This window comes from Salvelinus namaycush, chromosome 34, assembly GCF_016432855.1.
Source record: "Salvelinus namaycush isolate Seneca chromosome 34, SaNama_1.0, whole genome shotgun sequence".
Classification (NCBI taxonomy): domain Eukaryota; kingdom Metazoa; phylum Chordata; class Actinopteri; order Salmoniformes; family Salmonidae; genus Salvelinus; species Salvelinus namaycush.
The window spans coordinates 14,574,722-14,595,426 of record NC_052340.1 but is presented as its reverse complement, the minus strand read 5'-3'; the positions used below and the strand labels follow the sequence as shown (position 1 = coordinate 14,595,426).

Sequence of the window (20,705 nt, the reverse complement as noted above, 5' to 3'; positions counted from 1 at the left end):
ACAGCTGGTGCTTAAAGCTAGTGAGGGAGATAAGTGTTTCCAGTTTCAGAGATTTTTGTAGTTCGTTCCAGTCATTGGCAGCAAAGAACTGGAAGGAGAGGCGGCCAAAGGAAGAATTGGTTTTGGGGGTGACCAGAGAGATATACCTGCTGGAGCGCGTGCTACAGGTAGGTGCTGCTATGGTGACCAGCGAGCTGAGATAAGGGGGGACTTTACCTAGCAGGGTTTTGTAGATGACCTGGAGCCAGTGGGTTTGGCGACGAGTATGAAGCGAGGGCCAGCCAACGAGAGTGTACAGGTCGCAGTGGTGGGTAGTATATGGGGCTTTGGTGACAAAACGGATGGCACTGTGATAGACTGCATCCAATTTATTGAGTAGGGTTTTGGAGGCTATTTTGTAAATGACATCACCGAAGTCGAGGATTGGTAGGATGGTCAGTTTTACAAGGGTATGTTTGGCAGCATGAGTGAAGGATGCTTTGTTGCGGAATAGGAAGCCAATTCTAGATTTAACTTTGGATTGGAGATGTTTGATGTGAGTCTGGAAGGAGAGTTTACAGTCTAACCAGACACCTAGGTATTTGTAGTTGTCCACATATTCTAGGTCAGAACCGTCCAGAGTAGTGATGTTGGACAGGCGGGCAGGTGCAGGCAGCGATCGGTTGAAGAGCATGCATTTAGTTTTACTTGTATTTAAGAGCAATTGGAGGCCACGGAAGGAGAGTTGTATGGCATTGAAGCTCGCCTGGAGGGTTGTTAACACAGTGTCAAAAGAAGGGCCAGAAGTATACAGAATAGTGTCGTCTGCGTAGAGGTGGATCAGAGACTCACCAGCAGCAAGAGCGACATAATTGATGTATACAGAGAAGAGAGTCGGTCCAAGAATTGAACCCTGTGGCACCCCCATAGAGACTGCCAGAGGTCCGGACAACAGACCCTCCGATTTGACACACTGAACTCGATCAGAGAAGTAGTTGGTGAACCAGGCGAGGCAATCATTAGAGAAACCAAGGCTGTCGAGTCTGCCGATGAGGATGTGGTGATTGACAGAGTCAAAAGCCTTGGCCAGGTCAATGAATACGGCTGCACAGTATTGTTTCCTATCAATGGCGGTTAAGATATCGTTTATGACCTTGAGCGTGGCTGAGGTGCACCCATGACCAGCTCTGAAACCAGATTGCATAGCGGAGAAGGTATGGTGGGATTCGAAATGGTCGGTAATCTGTTTGTTGACTTGGCTTTCGAAGACCTTAGAAAGGCAGGGTAGGATAGATATAGGTCTGTAGCTGTTTGGGTCAAGAGTGTCCCCCCCTTTGAAGAGGGGGATAACCGCAGCTGTTTCCCAATCTTTGGGAATCTCAGACGACACGAAAGAGAGGTTGAAAAGGCTAGTAATAGGGGTTGCTACCCATTGGGCACAAACTGGTTGAAATAACATTGTTTCAACTTAATTTGTCAATGTATTGTGACGTGGAATCTACCTGGGAAACTGTTAATATATCATCATCATCATGGTAACCAATTTTCAACATAAACAAACCTTGTATAAAATATGTTGAATTTCTACATTTGAAACTACATCAGATCTTCCAACGTTATATCCACTATCAGAAAAAAATTCTAAGACTGGCTGCATATCCTAGTGGAGAGTTAATCTATCTACAGCTATCCATTTGGTCTCCAATCCAGGGTTGTAATCAAGTGCAGTTCTGCTTAGCTTTTATATTTGTCATTGACTACCAATGTCCTATTGTGAGAATGCTTATTGAGAAATCTCTTATTAACTAAATATATTCACTGCTGATATCGTAGTCATATCAAAGTGTAGGTTTAACAGAGCAAATGAAATGTAACCATACTTCGAAGTAATTTGTCATCAACGATACTATTTAGGCCCTTATAGCATTTATGAAGTCATCAACAGATTTTGTTTTAAATTCAATTCAGGGTTCAACTAAAAATAGACAATACATATAAATGTCACGTTCGTCATAACGATGAGACCAAGGCGCAGCGTGAGATGAATACATTCTTCTTTATTTAAGCGAAGAACACTAAACAAACTAACAAAAATAACGTGACGCTATAAACACGAGCGCTGACATGCAACTACACATAGACAATAACCCACAAAACCAAAATGGAAAATGGCAACCTAAATAGGATCCCCAATCAGAGACAACGATAAACAGCTGTCTCTGATTGGGAACCAATTCAGGCCACCATAGACCTACATTTACCTAGACAATACCAAAACCCCATAGATATACAAAAACCCCTAGATAAGACAAAAACACCCATACCACCCTCGTCACATCCTGACCTAACCAAAATAATAAAGAAAACAAAGATAACTAAGGTTAGGGCATGACTGTCACGTTCCTGACCTGTTTTCTGTTGTTTTGTATGTGTTTAGTTGGTCAGGGCGTGAGTTGGGGTGGGTAGTCTATGTTATGTGTTTTCTATGTTGGGTTAATGGTTTGCCTGGTATGGTTCTCAATTAGAGGCAGGTGTTTGACGTTTCCTCTGATTGAGAACCATATTAAGGTAGGTTGTTCTCACTGTTTGTTTGTGGGTGATTGTTCCTGTGTCTGTGTATACCACACGGGACTGTTTCGTTTGTTCGTTCGTTTTAGGTAGTCTGTTCTTCGTGTCTATTGTAAGTACGTAAGTTCAGGTCTGTCTACGTCGTTTTGTTGTTTTGTATTTTCCTAGTGTTTTGTCAGTGTTTCGTCTGTTAAATAAATTCAGTATGTATTCATCACCCGCTGCGCCTTGGTCCGTTCATTCACTTCAAGACGAACGTTACAGTGACAATAAACCTAGGGTTTCAAATGTAATCTTTAAGTTAATAATTAATTATTAATGTTGTATTCACGTCTCCATCTCAACCAAAAAGTCAATGTTGTCTACAAATGAATAATTCATATGTTGGATTCACGTCTCCATCGCAACTAAAAATATCAATTAAAGAATAGGACTAAATCAAATTAAACTTTAAATGCACTTTAAATAACGTTTGATTTTATTTAGTCCTATTCTTTAACTTTGATATGGAGACGTGAATCCAACATATCAATTATTAATTTGTAAGCAAACTGGAATTATAGCCAGACTAAATCAGTGGCACAAACGATACATCTCTTTCAAATGTTGATATTTGGTTGCGTTGACAATCAAACATTATATATCACTTTTGCAATAAGGTAAATAGCCTTTTAACTTGTTGACAAGTGGCCAGTGGCTCAGATGAAACTATCCAAGCATTAGATACATATCTTTTAAATGTTGATATTTGGGTGCGTTTTCAACCTAACACAACTCAATACTGCTTTTGTAATAAAGTAAAACGAATGTAACAAAACATACAGTAGTGGTGTGGATTAGGAACCTGTTTCTCTTTAAATTGTATTACAGAGTAGGGGAGATTGGGGTAAGTTGAGACATGTTTTACATTCAGCATTACTCCGTCAAGGAAAATATCGTATTCTTTCTAACAAAGATGTACATATATTTCAGGATGTTGTATATCCCTGGAAATAACCAGAATTCATGTAAACATTACAGTTTCGAAAACATTGTTTGTCCACCCAAAAAGTGGTCTCTTGGCACAACTTACGTATGGGGTAAATTAAGCCACCTACAAATTTCGGTACTGAATGAAATATTACCACTACCTTTTTAAAATTTCTTTAAATCACGGGACACCTGTCGACAATTTCCGGTGAAATTGGAGGCCGCTCAATTCAAATAAATAATCATACAAATTATGGAAATTAAACATCTAGGTACATACAAGTGTCTTATATCGGTTAAAAGCTTAAATTCTTGTTAATCTAACTGCATTGTCCGATTTACAATAGGCTTTACAGCGAAAGCATGCCATGCAATTGTTTGAGGACGGTGCCCCACATCAACATAGTTTTCAACCAGCACAGGCTTCATAAAATCACAAATAGCGATTAAATAATCACTTACGTTTTGAAAATCTTCCTCTGATTTACAATCCAAAGGGTCCCAGCTACAACATGCATGGTTGTTTTGTTAGATAAAATCCTTCTTTATATCCCAAAAAGTCTGTTTAGTTGGTGCCATCGATTTGAGTTCAACATGCAGACAAAGGAATCCAAAAAGCTACCGCTAAACTTTGTTAAAAGTCAAACTACGTTTCTATGTAATCCCCTGGTACCCTAAAATGTAATTAAACTATAATATTTCATACAGAAAGAAGTATGTTCAATAGAAATGTAAAATTAGCAAGTGCGGGTCCTGTTCGTCGCACGCCCACAGACTGATTTCCAACTGTGACTCTCAGTACCAAAACTCAAAATTCTTCGTCGTTTTGGAAGAAACAAGCCTGAAACCTTGAACAAGACTGTTGACATCTAGTGGAAGCCATAGGAATTGCAAAGCTTTCCATTGTAAGAGCATGGGACCTCAAAAAAAATAATTCTGGTTGGTTTTTCTTTAGATTTTTTCCTACCATATCAATTGTGTTATAGTCTCATACATAACATTAATACAAACTTCAAAGTGTTTTCTATCCAATGGTACCAATTATATGCATATCCTGGCTAAGTAACAGGCAGTTTACTTTGGGCACGTCAGTCAGGCAGAAATTCTGAAAAAAGGACCCTAGCCCTAACAACAATATAGTTTTAAGAAATTAGAGTTAAGAAAATATTTACTAAATAAACTAAAGAAGAAAAATAATAAAGTAACACAATAGAATAACGAGGCTATATACAGGGGGTACCGGTACCGAGTCAATGTGCGGGGGTACAGGTTAGTCGAGGTAATTTGAACATGTAGGTAGGGGTAAAGTGTCTATGCATATTTTTTACATTTAACTAGGCAAGTCAGTTAAGAACAAATTCTTATTTACAATGACGGCCTACCCCCACGGACAAACCCTACCCTAAACCGGATGACGCTGGCCCAATTGTGCGCCAACCTACGGGACTCCCGATCACAGCCAGTTGTGACACAGCCTGGGAGCGAACCAGGACCTCTAGTGCCGTCTTAGACCGCTGCGCCACTCGGGAAGCCAAGTGATGCATTGACAATAAACAGTGAGTAGCAGCAGTGTAAAAACAAGGGGGGGGTCAATGCAAATAGTCCAGGTGGCCATTTGATTAATTGTTCAGCAGTCTTATGGCCTCAGCCAAATATGACTCAAATGTCCATTTTGAAATGACGTTGTGTGTCCAGTGGGTAGTTCAAATCCCAGAGCGACAAGGTGAAAAATCTGTTGATGTGGCCCTAAGCAAGGCAGTTAACCCTAATTGCTCCTAATTAGCATTAATAATGTCAGACCCTGGCCATGACCCCACTCTCCAAGGGTGTCTCAGGGAGAGTGAGATATGCTAAAAACACATTTCCAATTCACACATGTGAAATAGGACAAATATAAGCACCTACACACACACACTCTAAACTCACTACGTCTCCAAACAATACTATGGTACATTTTACCCAGGACTGAGAGAGAAATTCGATCAGATCCATCCACCACATTCTTGGGGAGTTGCAGTTCCACCTCCTCTGTCAGAGTTTCTCCTGTGGACACACAGATGATAAGATGAATGGAGATGATCAGTTCAATAAAAGTGAACATTCAACGTGCATGCATTACTGACCAGTTGGACACAGCAACCAGTTGTAGGTGTCGGTCTTTTCTGTTCCCTCCGCCTGAGAGAGGAGAGAAAGAAAGAGAGAATGTTCAGTTAGAGGCAGTTACACTATTTCATCCACACCCGTTGCTGAAAGGTGTATAAAATCGAGCACACAGCCATGCAATCTCCATAGACAAACATTGGCAATAGAATGGCCTTACTGAACAGCTCAGTGACTTTCAACGTGGCACCGTCATAGGATGCTACCTTTCCAACATGTCAGTTTGTCAGTTCTGCCCTGCTAAAGCTGCCCCGGTCAACTTTAATGTGAAGTGGAAACGTCTGGGAGCAACAACGGCTCAGCCGCGAGGTGGTAGGCCACACAATCTCACAGAACGTGATCGTTGAGCGCTGAAGCACGTAAAAATCATCTGTCCTCGATTGCAACACTCACTACCGAGTTCTAAACTGCCTCTGGAAGCAACGTCAGTACTAGAACTGTTCGTCGGGAGCTTCATGAAATGGGTTTTCATGGCGAAGCAGCCGCACACAAGCCTAATGCCAAGCGTTGGCTGGAGTGGTGTAAAGCTCGCCGCCATTGGACTCTGAAGCAGTGGAAACACGTTCTCTGGAGTGATGAATCAAGCTTTGCCATCTGCCAGTCCGACGGACGAATCTGGGTTTGGCGGATGACAAACGCTACCTACCCGAATGCATAATGACAACTGTAAAGTTTGGTGGAAGAGGAATAATGGTCTGAGGCTGTTTTTCACGGTTGGGCAAGGCCCCTTAGTTCCAGTGAAGGGAAATCTTAACGCTACAGCATACAATGTCATTCTAGACCAGGGGTTCTTTAACTTTTTCAGCCTGGGACCCAAATCAGAAATGCTGTGTTTTCCTGGGACCCAAGCTTAGGGAAATATGCAACTCTACGTAAATATCGGTACATTTCATTGCCCTTATGCCTAAAAGAAATGCAATGTAGACAAAAACAAATAACAATGAAATACCCATAAATATATTTTAATGTCTATTTTCCCCCATTAAAAACACTCTTACATACCTGTCTAGGTTGGAACTGTTGCTGTTAAAATACAATAAATCATTTCATTCTGAACTGGAATAAACAGATTGATCACATCCCACAGATGTATAACAGAACACACACACACACAGGCTTTTTGATCGTGCATCCCTAAGTTACAGTACAGATAAATGATCTGTTATACTGTACATCTTACAGTATAAATTATTGTTGATAGAAAGTCTAGGTTGGAACTGTTGCTCTTAAAATATATATTTTTTATTCTGAACTGGAATAAACTGATTGATCACATCACACAGATTGTCACGTTCCTGACCTGTTTTTGTTAGTTTTTGTATGTGTTAGTTGGTCAGGACGTGAGTTTGGGTGGGCAGTCTATGTTTTCTGTTTCTATGTTGGTTTTGGGTACCTGATATGGTTCTCAATTAGAGGCAGGTGGTTTTCATCTCCTCTGATTGAGAATCATATTAAGGTAGGTGTTTTCACTTTGTTTGTCGGGGGTGGTTGTCTCCTGTGTCAGTGTCTGTATGTTACGCCACACGGGACTGTTTTCGGTTTTGTTTGTTCGTTCGTTTTATGTAGTCAGTTTTCCTGTTATTGCGTTCTTCGTGTTTCATGTAAGTTCGTCGTCCAGGTCTGTCTACATCGTTTATTTGTTTTGTTAATTATTCAAGTGTAGTTCATTTTTTCGTCTTGTTTAAATAAATCATGTCATCACACAACGCTGCATTTTGGTTTAATCCCTGCTCCTCCTCTTCGGATGAAGAGGAGGAGGAACGCCGTTACAGAACCACCCACCAAATCAGAACCAAGCAGCATATGTTCGAGCAGTGGAATACACAGGACTACTGGACTTGGGAGGACGAGCTGGATGGTAAAGGTCCATGGGCACAGCCGGGAGAATATCGCCGTCCCAAAGCTGAGCTGGAGGCAGCGAAAGCAGAGAGGCGGCGATATGAGGAGGCAGCAAGGAGACGTGGCTGGAAGCCGGAGAATCAAGCTCAAGACCGGAGATATGAAGGTACGCGGCTAGCAAGGAAGCCCGAGAAGAAACCCCAAAAATTTCTTGGGGGGGGGGCTAAGCGGTAGTGGGCCAAGGGCAGGTAGGAGACCTGCGCCCACTTCCCAGGCTAACCGTGGAGAGCGGGAGTACGGGCAGACACCGTGTTACGCAGTAGAGCGCACGGTGTCTCCTGTACGTGTGCATAGCCCGGTGCGGGTTATTCCACCTCCCCGCACTGGTAGGGCTAGATTGAGCATTGAGCCAAGTGCCATGAAGCCGGCTCTACATATCTGGCCACCAGTACGTCTTCTTGGGCCGGCTTACATGGCACCAGCCTTACGCATGGTGTCCCCGGTTCGCCTACATAGCCCGGTGCGGGTTATTCCACCTCCCCGCACTGGTCAGGCGACGGGGACCATACAACCAGGTAAGGTTGGGCAGGCTCAGTGCTCAAGGGAGCCAGTACGCCTACACGGTCCGGTATTTCCGGCGCCACCTTCCCGCCCCAGCCTAGTACCACCAGTGCCTACACCACGCACCAGGCTTCCAGTGCGTTTTCAGAGCCCTGTTCCTCCTCCACGCACTCTCCCTATGGTGCGTGTCTCCAGCCCAGTGCCTCCAGTTCCGGCACCACGCACTAAGCCACCTGTGCGTCTCCAGAGCCCTGTACGCACTGTTCCTTCTCCCCGTACTCGTCCTGATGTGCGTGCACTCAGCCCGGTGCCACCAGTGCCGGTACCACGCACCAGGCCTATAGTGCGCTTCGAGAGGTCAGTGTGCCCTGTCCCTGCTCCCCGCACTAGCCTGAAGGTGCGTGTCCTTAGCCCGGTGCCTCCAGTTCCGGCACCACGCACCAGGCCTACAGTGCGCCTCATCCGGCCAGAGCCATCCGTCTGCCCAGTGCCATCTGAGCCATCCGTCTCCTCAGCGCCATCTGAGCCATCCGTCTCCCCAGCGCCCTCTGAGCCATCCGTCTCCCCAGCGCCCTCTGAGCCATCCGTCTCCCCAGTGCCGTCTGAGCCATCCGTCTGCCCAGTGCTGTCTGAGCCATCCGTCTGTCCCGAGCCGTCAGAGCCGTTCGTCAGTCAGGAGCCGCTAGAGCCATTCGTCAGTCAGGATCTGCCAGAGCCGCCAACCAGACAGGATCTGCCAGAGCCGCCAACCAGACAGGATCTGCCAGAGCCGCCAACCAGACAGAATCTGCCAGAGCCGCCAACCAGACAGGATCTGCCAGAGCCGCCAACCAGACAGGATCTGCCAGAGCCGCCAGTGAGCCATGAGCAGCCAGAGCTGTCAGCGAGCCATGAGCGTCCAGAGCTGTCAGCGAGCCATGAGCGTCCAGAGCCATTAGTGAGCCATGAGCGTCCAGAGCCGTCAGCCAGCCATGAGCGTCCAGAGCCGTCAGCCAGCCATGAGCGTCCAGAGCCGTCAGCCAGCCATGAGCTGCCCCTCAGCCCAGAGCTGCTAGTAATCCAGAACTGCCCCTCAGTCCAGAGCTGTCTCTCTGTCCGGAGCTGCCCTTCAGTCCGGAGTTGCCCCTCTATCCTGAGCTACCTCTCTATCCTGACCTACCTCTTTGTTTCGAGCTATCTCTCTATCCCGGTGCTGTCCCTTGTCCCGGTGCTGCCCCTTGTCTCGATGTTACCCAAAAAATTAAGTGGGTGGAATAGGAGGGTGGTCAGTCGTAGGGGGAAACGTAAGCTGGGATTGACTATGGTGGGGTGGGGACCTCGCCCAGAGCCTGAGCCACCACCGTGGTCAGATGCCCACCCAGACCCTCCCCTAAACTTTGTGCTGGTGCGCCCGGAGTTCGCACCTTAAGGGGGGGGTTATGTCACGTTCCTGACCTGTTTTTGTTAGTTTTTGTATGTGTTAGTTGGTCAGGACGTGAGTTTGGGTGGGCAGTCTATGTTTTCTGTTTCTATGTTGGTTTTGGGTACCTGATATGGTTCTCAATTAGAGGCAGGTGGTTTTCATCTCCTCTGATTGAGAATCATATTAAGGTAGGTGTTTTCACTTTGTTTGTCGTGGGTGGTTGTCTCCTGTGTCAGTGTCTGTATGTTACGCCACACGGGACTGTTTTCGGTTTTGTTTGTTCGTTCGTTTTATGTAGTCAGTTTTCCTGTTATTGCGTTCTTCGTGTTTCATGTAAGTTCGTCGTCCAGGTCTGTCTACATCGTTTATTTGTTTTGTTAATTATTCAAGTGTAGTTCGTTTTTTCGTCTTGTTTAAATAAATCATGTCATCACACAACGCTGCATCATGTCATCACACAACGCTGCATCACACAACGCTGCATTTTCTGCATTCTGCATTTCTCCCTCTTGGAGAAAAGTTGAAAAAACAGACCCTCCGTTACATCGTGACGTGTCATGTCGTAACATACAGCACGCATAAAGCAACTATTTCTGTCTTACAATCTCTCTCCACCAGGTGTAGCACTTCTCTCATCGTTTAAAAACAAGAAATGGACAGTGACGGGGGTAAGGGGGGATACCTAGTCATTTTTTGTGTCATCATTGCATGCGATCATCATTCTCAAAGCAGCTGTTTACTTCTAAGATCACTTTAGCACCGCCCTAAAAACCCGATTCAAATTCGACACAAACCTTCAAATAGGTATGTAATGACACATTATATAAACTCTGTATAGTATTTTATTTACATTTTAGAGGCGATAAGTTGGACAGATCGAGTGAAAAAAAGCAATTTTCCCACACACATCTCTCCTTCTCACTATCACGCATTAGTTTCGCTTCCCCACCCGCCATTTTTAAAAATACCCGACGGGGCTGCTTGAATTATGCAGAAACGGGCAGCGTTTAGGTCATGTAATTGATCATGTTGGAAAGGGGAGAAATTGTGCTTTACAATGGTATTGACATTACAGTTGATCTGGAAGTATTACGTTTTTGGGGCGCTAAAATAAGGGCAATTGTACGGACCAAGGCGATGTACGAGTTTACGTGAGCTAGTTAGCTTGCTTTGGCTAACGTGAACTATTAGCTGTGTACCGTTACACGGCCAGGGGATTGTTTGAAAGAGAAAATCACATCTACTACTATGAGAGACAGTACTCCCTTATTTCTGCTTATCATCACCTGTTATAAAGTGACAACAATGCCTTGCTAGTTGACTTACTTTTCCACATTCGAAGCACTGTTTCCTGAAGCATTCTGCCCTGTTCTGAAAGATCTCCCTGGGTGTACCGTCATGTTGTGCCTGGATGTTTGGTCAGGACGTGTCGTTCTTTAATTTGTTCGTTTTGAGAGACTCATTACTCAGCACTTCCCCACACAAAACACATTGTGGGCGCTTCTCGTTATTTATCAAAGTTTGTATGAAAGAGACAAAAAGTCATCACTGTATTTGCGTTTCATGACGATTGAACTCAGTCCGAACGTGTGTAGTGATCTTCAAGAAAACTGCAGAAAAAAGATCCGGTAAACCTCGAAGTACACGGGCATCTCCCTCTACCTCTCCCACTCGCGCAGCTGCCAAACTGAGCAGAGACCACTGGTAAGCAGAGAGCGCACTGAACCGAGAACACAGTTGCACTTGGCCAAATCAATTCCAGTAATTAATGAAGTAATTATACATTTACCCACCGTTAACAGGCCCGGGTCGTGACCCATACTTTAAGAAACTCTGTTCTAGACGATTCTGTGCTTCCAACTTTGTGTCAACAGTTTGGGGAAGGCCCTTTCCTGGTTCAGCAGGAAAATGCCCCTGTGCACAAAGCGAGGACCATACAGAAAATGTTTGTCGAGATCGGTGTGGAAGAACTTGACTGGCCTGCACAGAGCCCTGACCTCAACCCCATTGAACACCTTTGGGATGAATTGGAACCAGGCCTAATCGCCCAACATCAGTGCCTGACCTCACTAATGCTCTTGTGGCTTAATGGAACAAGTGTTCCAACAAGTACTGGAAAGCCTTCCCGGACGAGTGGAGGCTGTTATAGCAGCAAAGGGGGGGGACCAACTTCATATTAATGCCCATGAGATGTTCGATGAGCAGGTGTCCACATAATCTTGGTCATATACCTCTACAAACTAACAGTACGTTCCATAACAGCACTAAACTACATACCTTCACCAGCAGGCTCTTTGTAACTGTGTCGATGCGTCCTCTCTCTGGTACGTTCACAATCTCATTGTCACACACAGCGTGGGACCGGACAGCCTCTGCACTAACTGACACATTCAAATCCCCTACACACACATTGACAGACAGAGCGCAACACAGGTTACAGAACATCCAATACGGTGACTGAGAGTACACAACTCAGGTTAACATCCATTCTGCTGTTTGAACAGTTGAATGGAGACTGGTGACTTACCCAGGACTGAGGGTGCCATTGTCCAACTGAAGGTCTTTCGTCCACTGGCACACAAGCATGATGAATACTGGACATCATTCAGGGGTGTGAGAGTGTAGTCTAAGGAAGGAGCCGGAGTCACAGAAACCTGCCCAAGAGGAACACTTGTAAGATTACATGGAAATCCCAAGACTGATACACTGGGTGTAATAAAAAATAAATAAACACTGACTAGGCAAACTGCAACAAAACACAACATTTTATACAACTCGAGAAACTCATGAAACAACTCAAGAAACGATCATGATGCAGTGCCGTACCATGATGCACTTGGACAGGTAGTTGAACACAGTGGCCTTCAGCTCAAAATGCTCTCCACGGATGATGGAGTAGGGCAGGGTGAGCTCTAGGAAGAAAGGCTGGAAGACAGTGATCTCCACAGGAGGAGCCAGACCGAAGCCGCTAGGGGACAGGCAGAATGCTTCTGTCTCCCAGGTGGTGATGGTGTCTGGGACCGTGAGGGGCACGTCTGCTGATCCAGACTCCCTGTAATACAGAGGTCAGAGTTCAAACAGAATGCAACTAAGTGTCCCATAGAGAACAATGGAGTATGACTTTACAAATTCTTTGAACACTATTTATTTGTATTTTTATGTATTTAAGCTTAATCTAAACAGCTCTGAGGACCTCTTCCCTACGAAAAAACGGGCATAGGGGAGAGTGGGGCAAGTTGAGCCAAATGGGGTAATTTTAGCCACCATTGTTTCTAGGAAACCACACACAAAATGATTAATTTGACCAAATATTTCGGAAGAGGTCATCATTTCATGGAGACTGTGAAGGATGAAACAACTTAGTTCCAAAAACGGATTTTCACCAAGTCAAATGAATTTATTGTGATAGAGGTTTCATGATGCTTGTATCTAAAGATTGTTCATAACATCAGTTGGAGTCTCTATAAGCTTCAACTTGACGTCCTAAACCTACCATGACCTTGCTTCCTTTTAGCTGTGTGGGCTAATGTACTCAAAACATTTGCCTTGGGGTATGTTTAGCCAAGGGTTGAGGCAAGTTAAGGAAATGTATGTGTTATCATTCCAGGCGTAAAGCAAGGCAATATCTATGGTAAAAGTGTTTAAAAAAGTACAACGTTTAAGCATGTGTTAAAATATGTTTAATAAATAAGCCATTGTGATTGTATTGAATTGTGTTTGGGTAATAAATATAGACATGGTTTTAAAAAGGTAGTGGTTGTCACGCCCTGACCTTAGAGATCCTTTTTATGTCTCTATTTTGGTTTGGTCAGGGCGTGAGTTGGGGTGGGCATTCTATGTTTTGTGTTCTATGTTTTCTATTTCTGTGTGTTTGGTCGGGTGTGGTTCTCAATCAGAGGCAGCTGTCTATCGTTGTCTCTGATTGAGAACCATACTTAGGTAGCTTTTTCCCACCTGTGTTTTGTGGGTATTTGTTTTCTGTTTTGTGTCTGCACCAGACAGAACTGTTTCGGTTTCGTTCGGTCTCTTTGTTGTTTTTTTGTTATTTCAGTGTTCAGTTTTATGAATAAATCATGAACAGTTACCACGCTGGTCTTTGGTCCACTTCTTCATGCAACGATGACCGCTACAGTGGTAATATTTTGTTCAGTACAGAAATTTGTAAGCGGTTTAACTTACCATGTCCCGGGCTCAACTTACCCCATACCAGGGTACCACTTTTTATGGACAAGCTTTGTTTTCAAAACTGTAATGTTTACATTAATTCCGATTATTTCCAGGGATATACAACATCCTGAAATATATGTACATTCTTGATAGGAAGAATACTATAATTTCGAAGTAATACTGAATGTAAAAAATGTCTCAACTTACCCCAATTTCCCCTACTCTGTAATACACCTTAATTATTAAAGAGGTACAGGTTCCTAATCTACACAACTACTGCATGTGTTGATATTAGGCAAGAGATAAGAGGGCTTTCACCTGAAGTTAGCCTCACTGTGCAGTGCTCTTACCCAACTTCCACAAGATCCCATATCCATGTCTCGGGGAAGAACGTACGGACTGTCTGTATGGGTGGTGGAGCTGGATCGGCACTAAATCCGACACCGGGTACTCCACCAAGTCCAGCTTGACCAAATCCCAGAATCGCTGGACCCAGGTGAAATCTGTTCATTGTTACAGGGTAGGGATTGTAGCCTAATAATAAAAAACATAGTCATTATTCTGGTGTTAGCATCAGCCTGGTCAAACTAAAAGCCATGCATTTCCCAAGATTCACCGAATACGTCTGGCAATGACGAGAGTAAGAGGTGGTAAGGAGGATATCTCACCATAGGGCCGATGGTACTGCAGCCCCTTGTAGCTGAGGCAGGAAGGTACTCTTATAACCAGGTTAGTTGCCAGCTTCAGTCCCAGTTTCTAGAAATGCCAGAATCAAAAACAAGAGAGCTCAATATTAATTAATACCTCTGAGTTTTATGTTTCTATTCTGTATGTATTTTTTAGCCTCAAACAGGGTATTTTAGCAATTCATAATTTAAGAAGATGGTGACAGTATGTTGACTGATTCTTACAAGAGCAGAAATTAGGTTTCAAGTAAATAGAAAACAAGGAAGAAGTTACCTGAAAAACTTCATAAGGTTGATTTTTCTCCTCGGATGGTCCATCTGGGTATAGCATTACATTTCTCCTTGGTCTTACACGTAAACATGCTACTGGGTCTTGAAGCTCGTAGGGAATGTATGTTGTCTCCTTGACTGGTAACAAATAAAATATCTGGAATGGGATAATAGGGAGACGTGAAATTACCTTGTTCACTGGGCACCAAACAGAAGACAACAGACTGAAATGGGGAAGGACCACTTGGATGCTCAATTTCGTTTTCCATTGCTAAACGTTTTTAACCCTCATAGTACTGACTGGGGTCAATTTGTCCCCTGAGGCATATTTTTGATCTTATCCCAAAGATGGATTATTCAATACTTAAAATCTAAAAAAATATTTTAATCTAGGTTTCTCTGGAGATATAATATTAAGTTATACATATCCTCAGAGGGTGGAGGGGGACCTGTATCAGTGATTTTGACAAAATAGACTGATCACCTGCAGAAATGAAGCAACTCATGTGCTCGGCTATGTTTATAACTGGTTATAACTGGCAGTAGTTTTTATTACATAAATATCACAAAATTACTATATACTTCAAAATTCTAAAAATGAAATGATGCTGTAATAAGATTATGGTAAATTGTCTTTTTAGTACGTTGGAAAAAAGCAGCACATTGTTTAAGGGAAAATGTTATCATTTCGCTTTACAGAATATGCTAATTAACTGTAATTTCGCTGAAAAACATTCACTTCAGTGAGCTCTGTTACCTTGTCAGCATCCAGCCTCTTCCCTGGCTCCATGATGTGAACACTCTTGTCCACAGTGCTGAGGCCACAGAGGGAGCCGGGCTGGGCCGAGAGCTGCAGCGTGTTCTTCTCCCCTGGGACTGCTTGTGAGGGTGAGAACTCCACAAACACCTGGCACACAGGACATACATAAGTGTACATGATACACCTTTACTTTAAAACAATTTTACCCCTTTTTCGTGGTATCCAATTGGTAGTTACAGAATCGAGTCCGTACGGGGGCTGCATCTCCCGTACGGACTCAGAGAGGCGAAGGTCTAGAGCCGTGCATTCTCCGAAACACAATCCAACCAAGCCATACTGCTTCTTGACACAATGCCCACTTAACCCGGAAGCCAGCCGCACCAATGTGTCGGAGGAAACACTGTACACCTGGCGACCGTGTCAGCATGCACTGCGCCCGCCACAGGAGTCGCTAGTACGCGATGGGACAAGGACATCCCTGCCGGCCAAACCCTCCCTAACCCGGACGATGCTGGGCCAATTGTGCACCGCCCCATGGGTCTCCCGGTCGCAGCCGGCTGCGACAGAGCCTGGACTCAAATCCAGAATCTCTAGTGGCACAGCTAACACTGCAATGTAGTGTCTTAGACCACTGCGCCACTCGGGAGGCATTATACACCTTTATACAAGGTATGATATCTATGTGCATGGAAATACCTGACACGTTTTCTGGCTTCCATAAAATGATCACAATATGTTTCTGATGTGCAGTCACTGAGTATATGACTAACACCTTGTGCCTGAAGCATTTCTCAGTGGGGAAGTTCATGCTGTGGGCGATGACAGTCTCACTGGGTAGCATACTGTACACCAGGACCTGTACCAATGGCGCCATCTCTGGAACCACTGCCAACGTCAAGGTGACTTCACCCTCAGTTACTGCAACGTAAGAGCATGTCACACTGTCATTGTCATCAAGCACCTCCCAGTACGTCCAGAATGACTTAATAAAACTTCCTCACCAGGACTCCCCTGCTGTACAGTAACCTTCATATGTCCATGATGAAGTATCGCCCCTCTGGATAAGGCCTGGAGGAGGGAAAAACAGTTTTCCCATCAAGTCAGGAAGAAGGAGATGAGGAATATTGGTGTTGTATAGGGCATCCTTCCTTTAAAGGTGAGAGGCTGGGACTATGTCTGAAATGACCCTGGTTAAAATAGTGCACAAGGGAATAGGGTGTCATTTTGGATGCACCCTGGGTTTGCAGGTTGTCACAACTTGTTTCTGGTTCTACTCACCAGGTAGATGACATCCACGGAGCCCTTTGGGACGGTCTCCCCTACGATAGCGTACTGGATGGTGATTGACACTTCCTCCCCACATGCCAGTGGTTTCTCTATCTTCTGAATAGCCAGAGAGCTGGACGTTTTACTGTGAGGGGCAGTGGGCTGGATCAGTGAGAGTATGTGTTGCCCTCTGTTGAAATAGGGGACCCTGTATCTAGTGTGCTCCGCTTCTGGTGTGTTGCTTACCTGGAAATCAACAGAGGGAAGAGAGAGTATAACTAAAGGCCCAATCCCAAATCGACCCTTAGAGCTCCACCTCACCCTCTGATAGGCTAGGTGGAAGTTTCACCATATTGCTTATTATACCAATGGAATCTTCTCAGATCTCCACAAGAGCATGATAGACCTCAGGGAGTAGGGTCAATGGGGTGATTTGGGATTGAGCATAAAGAGTCTGAGTCTTTCAAAACCTTAGAAGGAATCATACTTACTATGAGGTTAATATCCTCTTTGGGCATAGTGGTTGTGTTGAGGGAGAAACTGGCAATACCATGACTGTCCGTGGTTAGGTTCTGGAGACGATGTGAGGACCAGCCTTTCTTCTCCAACAGGTAGACTAACATGTCAGAGATAGGTGTGTTGTTGAAGTGAACAACGTTTATCTGAGGAAAAAAGGAGGAATGTGACGCTACATCTGTTTGTCACTGTTACCTACTATTAGTAGTTAAGTAAACAGGAATGTCAAAGAACAAATGGCATCCACAATTCAACAAAGTACAAGGAACAATAACACTGGATTTGGACTTACCTTGCCCTCGATAATTGATCCATGCTCATAGATTTTGGGTGTGTCGACAAACGTGAGTTTTCCAATCACATAGGAGAGCGCTATGTGTTTTTCCTCTGACCGTGTAATACCTGTCAAAGGAAAACAAATGACAATAGGATGGTTTATTTAACAAGAACACATGCCACCATGATGCACAATGACAGTTCACAATGCAGAAACTCAATTGCAGTGCAGCTTACACAAGATTTTAAAACATGATTAAAAACATGTATATATATATATATATATATATATATATATATATAAAACATTATGGTGTTGCACCGAAGGTCAAACACAGGTCTCCACAATCTAATTAAACATATTGACATCATGCTTTTCACTCTCAATAAAAAAAATATGTTTTCATTTGACTGCAGGCAAATGTTGTCATCATATTTCCCAACTCCAAATTGTTGTGATAAATGACTTGCCTGTCCCCTCCTCCTCTACTTTTGCATTGAAACTCAGCCTGTCTATGAGCATTTTCTGTCCGGCATTCTTTGTGAAAATGGACATGTTAAAGACATGAGAAGCACAGCCAGTTAGGTCCATCTGGGAAAAGCAAGCAAAACCACAGACATTAAGAACTGATTTAAATACATTTAACCACATCACATTAAAATGTAATATGTTGGTGAAAACAATTATCCTGATGATAGTTTCTACAGGAAAGCATACAGACCTCTATTGACTCTTTGTGGCAGGGGGCTGTATAATCAGGAACTCCTTGTTGAGTTTTCACATCAAATCTCATTGATATCAATACATCGTTCCTTAAAAGTCGGCACAACTCTACCTCTGCTTTTCCAGGTACAGGCTGTCCATACGTGTATCTGATTTTATTTCATAATGAAAAGCATCAAAAACATCATAGATTTCCTACTTAGAGAGACATAGTATATTATAAACCTCATATGAGACATTACAAAGGCTCATACATGCGTGCTTACAACAAGTTCAAATGCATTATACCTGCAGGCTTTCTTTAAGTCAAGTACTTTCAACATTGTCAATGCATCTAGACCTGTATTGATAAAGCCTCTCAGTGTATGAGTGTTGATCTAGGATCAGTGTAATCGTTTGTGTCACATGCACAGGGGGAGGGAGACCTGATCCTAGATCAGCAATCCTACTCTGAGATGCTTTATGACTAAAGGCCCAGCTGTTCATGTAAATGCCACTGTCTCAAACTTTTAAATTATCAGGGTACTCATAGAAGCAATTTATAACATTGAGGAGTAGTAGCATTGTAGGTCTTCAATTCGTTTTTGTCATTAGAACAGATCTCGGTTCAAATACTTGCATATTTAAGTATTTGTTTCCAAATACACTATTTCAAATACCCCTAGGACCAAACAGACATGGGTTGAAATGTATGGAGTATTAAAATATTTGTATTTCAGTATTTCCAAATACATTCCAATACTGAATTACTTTTTATAAAGTATTTATTTAACTAGGCAAGTCAGTTAAGAACAAATTCTTATTTACAATGATGGCCTACCCTGGCCAATTGTGCACCACGTTATGGGACCGATCACAGGCAGATGTGATGCAATCTGGATTTTGAACCAGGTACTGCAGTGACACCTCTTGCACTGACATGCAGTGTCTTAGACCACTGCGCCACTCGGTAAATACTTACTTTGAGATGTATGCAAAAGTAATTAAAATAATTAAATTAGTATTTGACTCAAGGTCTGCATTTGCACAATGCGATTAATTAGACAGTGACATTAGTGGAGTTACACATAACAACAGTGCATTGCAAAACGGCGATAGTGTAGACTCACATTGCACACACTTCTACTTTATACTCCTCTTGAACAATGCTGATCTCATCGGTGAGGTTCATTTTGATCTCAAACTTTGGCAAAACTAGATATAATAGAACAGCAGTTAACTCATGAATGTTCCTGAATTGTGATTTATTGATTCAACTGCCAGATCCATAATATTACCGAGCATGAAAGGTCAAATAAAGAAGCTCAACTTACCATATTTTTTTACCTTGAAGTGATGGTATATTTTGTTATCACCAAACCACACTACAATAGCATAGGATCCTACAGGTGCTTCAGAGTTCAGCGGGTGAGAAAGCTGCAGAATGTTGCCACTAGATGATGTATTGACCCACTGTCCAATCCTGTTCTGATGAATATCCTGTTTATTCGTAGAACAAGGGACACATTTAGCAGGGCACAACCTTGTGGAATGTTCAAATACAAATATGTTATGTAGGCCAAACATGCCTGTCTGACATGTAGAATAAGGAGTCACGTCAGTTCTATTCATGACATCTCTATCTGCAACGTTCTGAAGTTTGCTTACTGAAGGTGGCCCAGATGTGTTCACATAAAGCTGATATGGAGTCTTCTGGTAACTGCCACGTGGAAATGAATAATGACCTACCTAGCTGGTGGAGTCATCGTCTTATCGTGTTGTAGTATTTAGTGACAGTCATCATAAATTGACAGACTAATAAGGGTCTTACCTCAAGTTTCACAACATTGTACTGTGAAGGGCAAGACAAAAGGTTGGTTAATGTTTTATGAATAACTCAAATTCCCCCAAAATGAACAGAGGAGCAAAGCTGTCTACAACTATAGGAATTAGGCAGGTGCTGAGGTTCATCTCTTCAACTAAATATCACAAGTAGTATTTGCACTGGGACTTTAATATAAATTCAGTAGATCTCATACATTCCAATCTGACCTACAGTAAATTAATTGAAAACCCCATGTCCTGTGGTGAATGTTTGAGGACCCTAAAATCCACCCACGCAGGTTTATTTAGAGAACCTCTGCAGAACCTTTGCACTGCGTGCTATGGGTCTCAAATGTTTGTGTAGCCTTATCAAACAGACATGGCCTAAAGATTTGGATTTTGCCCCATAGTTGTTCAAAACATTTCCCATTTCCAAAGTCTTATTGTTCATGGAGTACTAACGAGATGTGTATAACATGTTGTGGCTAGTTGATTACTGAATTAAAATAACCATTTACAGTATATTGTCCATAATAAGCCTTGTCCCTGTCCATAAGGCAGGAGCCTATGTCCTGTTTCTGTAGAGTGAAGGAGCCTGGACAGGACGCTAGTCTATTGCTGGGCATTAACCTCAATCCATCCCCTTAATGTTCAGTGCCAAGTAGAGAGGCATCTGATCCCGTTCTTTGGTAAGACTCGACACCCTAAACCTTCCATTCTCAAGGAGGACACTAACCACAAGGCCGCAGAGTTGAGTTG

The 20,705-nt window shown here is 43.3% G+C and overlaps 1 protein-coding gene across 2 annotated transcripts in view; it reads right to left on the bottom strand.

The window, feature by feature from the left end:
- LOC120028590 (alpha-2-macroglobulin-like) overlaps positions 1–20,705 on the bottom strand; it is a 33,083-nt gene that overhangs the window by 8,730 nt on the left and 3,648 nt on the right. For both annotated transcript variants that reach the window (XR_005473474.1, XM_038973799.1), the window contains exons 5-23: positions 19,954–19,974; positions 19,457–19,622; positions 19,253–19,337; positions 18,142–18,292; positions 17,891–18,011; positions 17,436–17,545; positions 17,119–17,289; positions 16,640–16,873; positions 16,363–16,429; positions 16,134–16,279; positions 15,359–15,508; positions 14,606–14,758; positions 14,314–14,401; positions 13,996–14,179; positions 12,305–12,530; positions 12,006–12,132; positions 11,756–11,877; positions 5,640–5,691; positions 5,476–5,559 (exon numbers count right to left, since the gene is read on the bottom strand). Coding sequence is in view for 1 of the 2 variants with exons in the window: in XM_038973799.1 (XP_038829727.1) it covers positions 5,476–5,559; positions 5,640–5,691; positions 11,756–11,877; positions 12,006–12,132; positions 12,305–12,530; positions 13,996–14,179; positions 14,314–14,401; positions 14,606–14,758; positions 15,359–15,508; positions 16,134–16,279; positions 16,363–16,429; positions 16,640–16,873; positions 17,119–17,289; positions 17,436–17,545; positions 17,891–18,011; positions 18,142–18,292; positions 19,253–19,337; positions 19,457–19,622; positions 19,954–19,974 (2,458 nt within the window). In the remaining variant the exon portion in view is untranslated. The remainder of the gene's footprint in view (positions 1–5,475; positions 5,560–5,639; positions 5,692–11,755; positions 11,878–12,005; positions 12,133–12,304; positions 12,531–13,995; positions 14,180–14,313; positions 14,402–14,605; positions 14,759–15,358; positions 15,509–16,133; positions 16,280–16,362; positions 16,430–16,639; positions 16,874–17,118; positions 17,290–17,435; positions 17,546–17,890; positions 18,012–18,141; positions 18,293–19,252; positions 19,338–19,456; positions 19,623–19,953; positions 19,975–20,705) is intronic.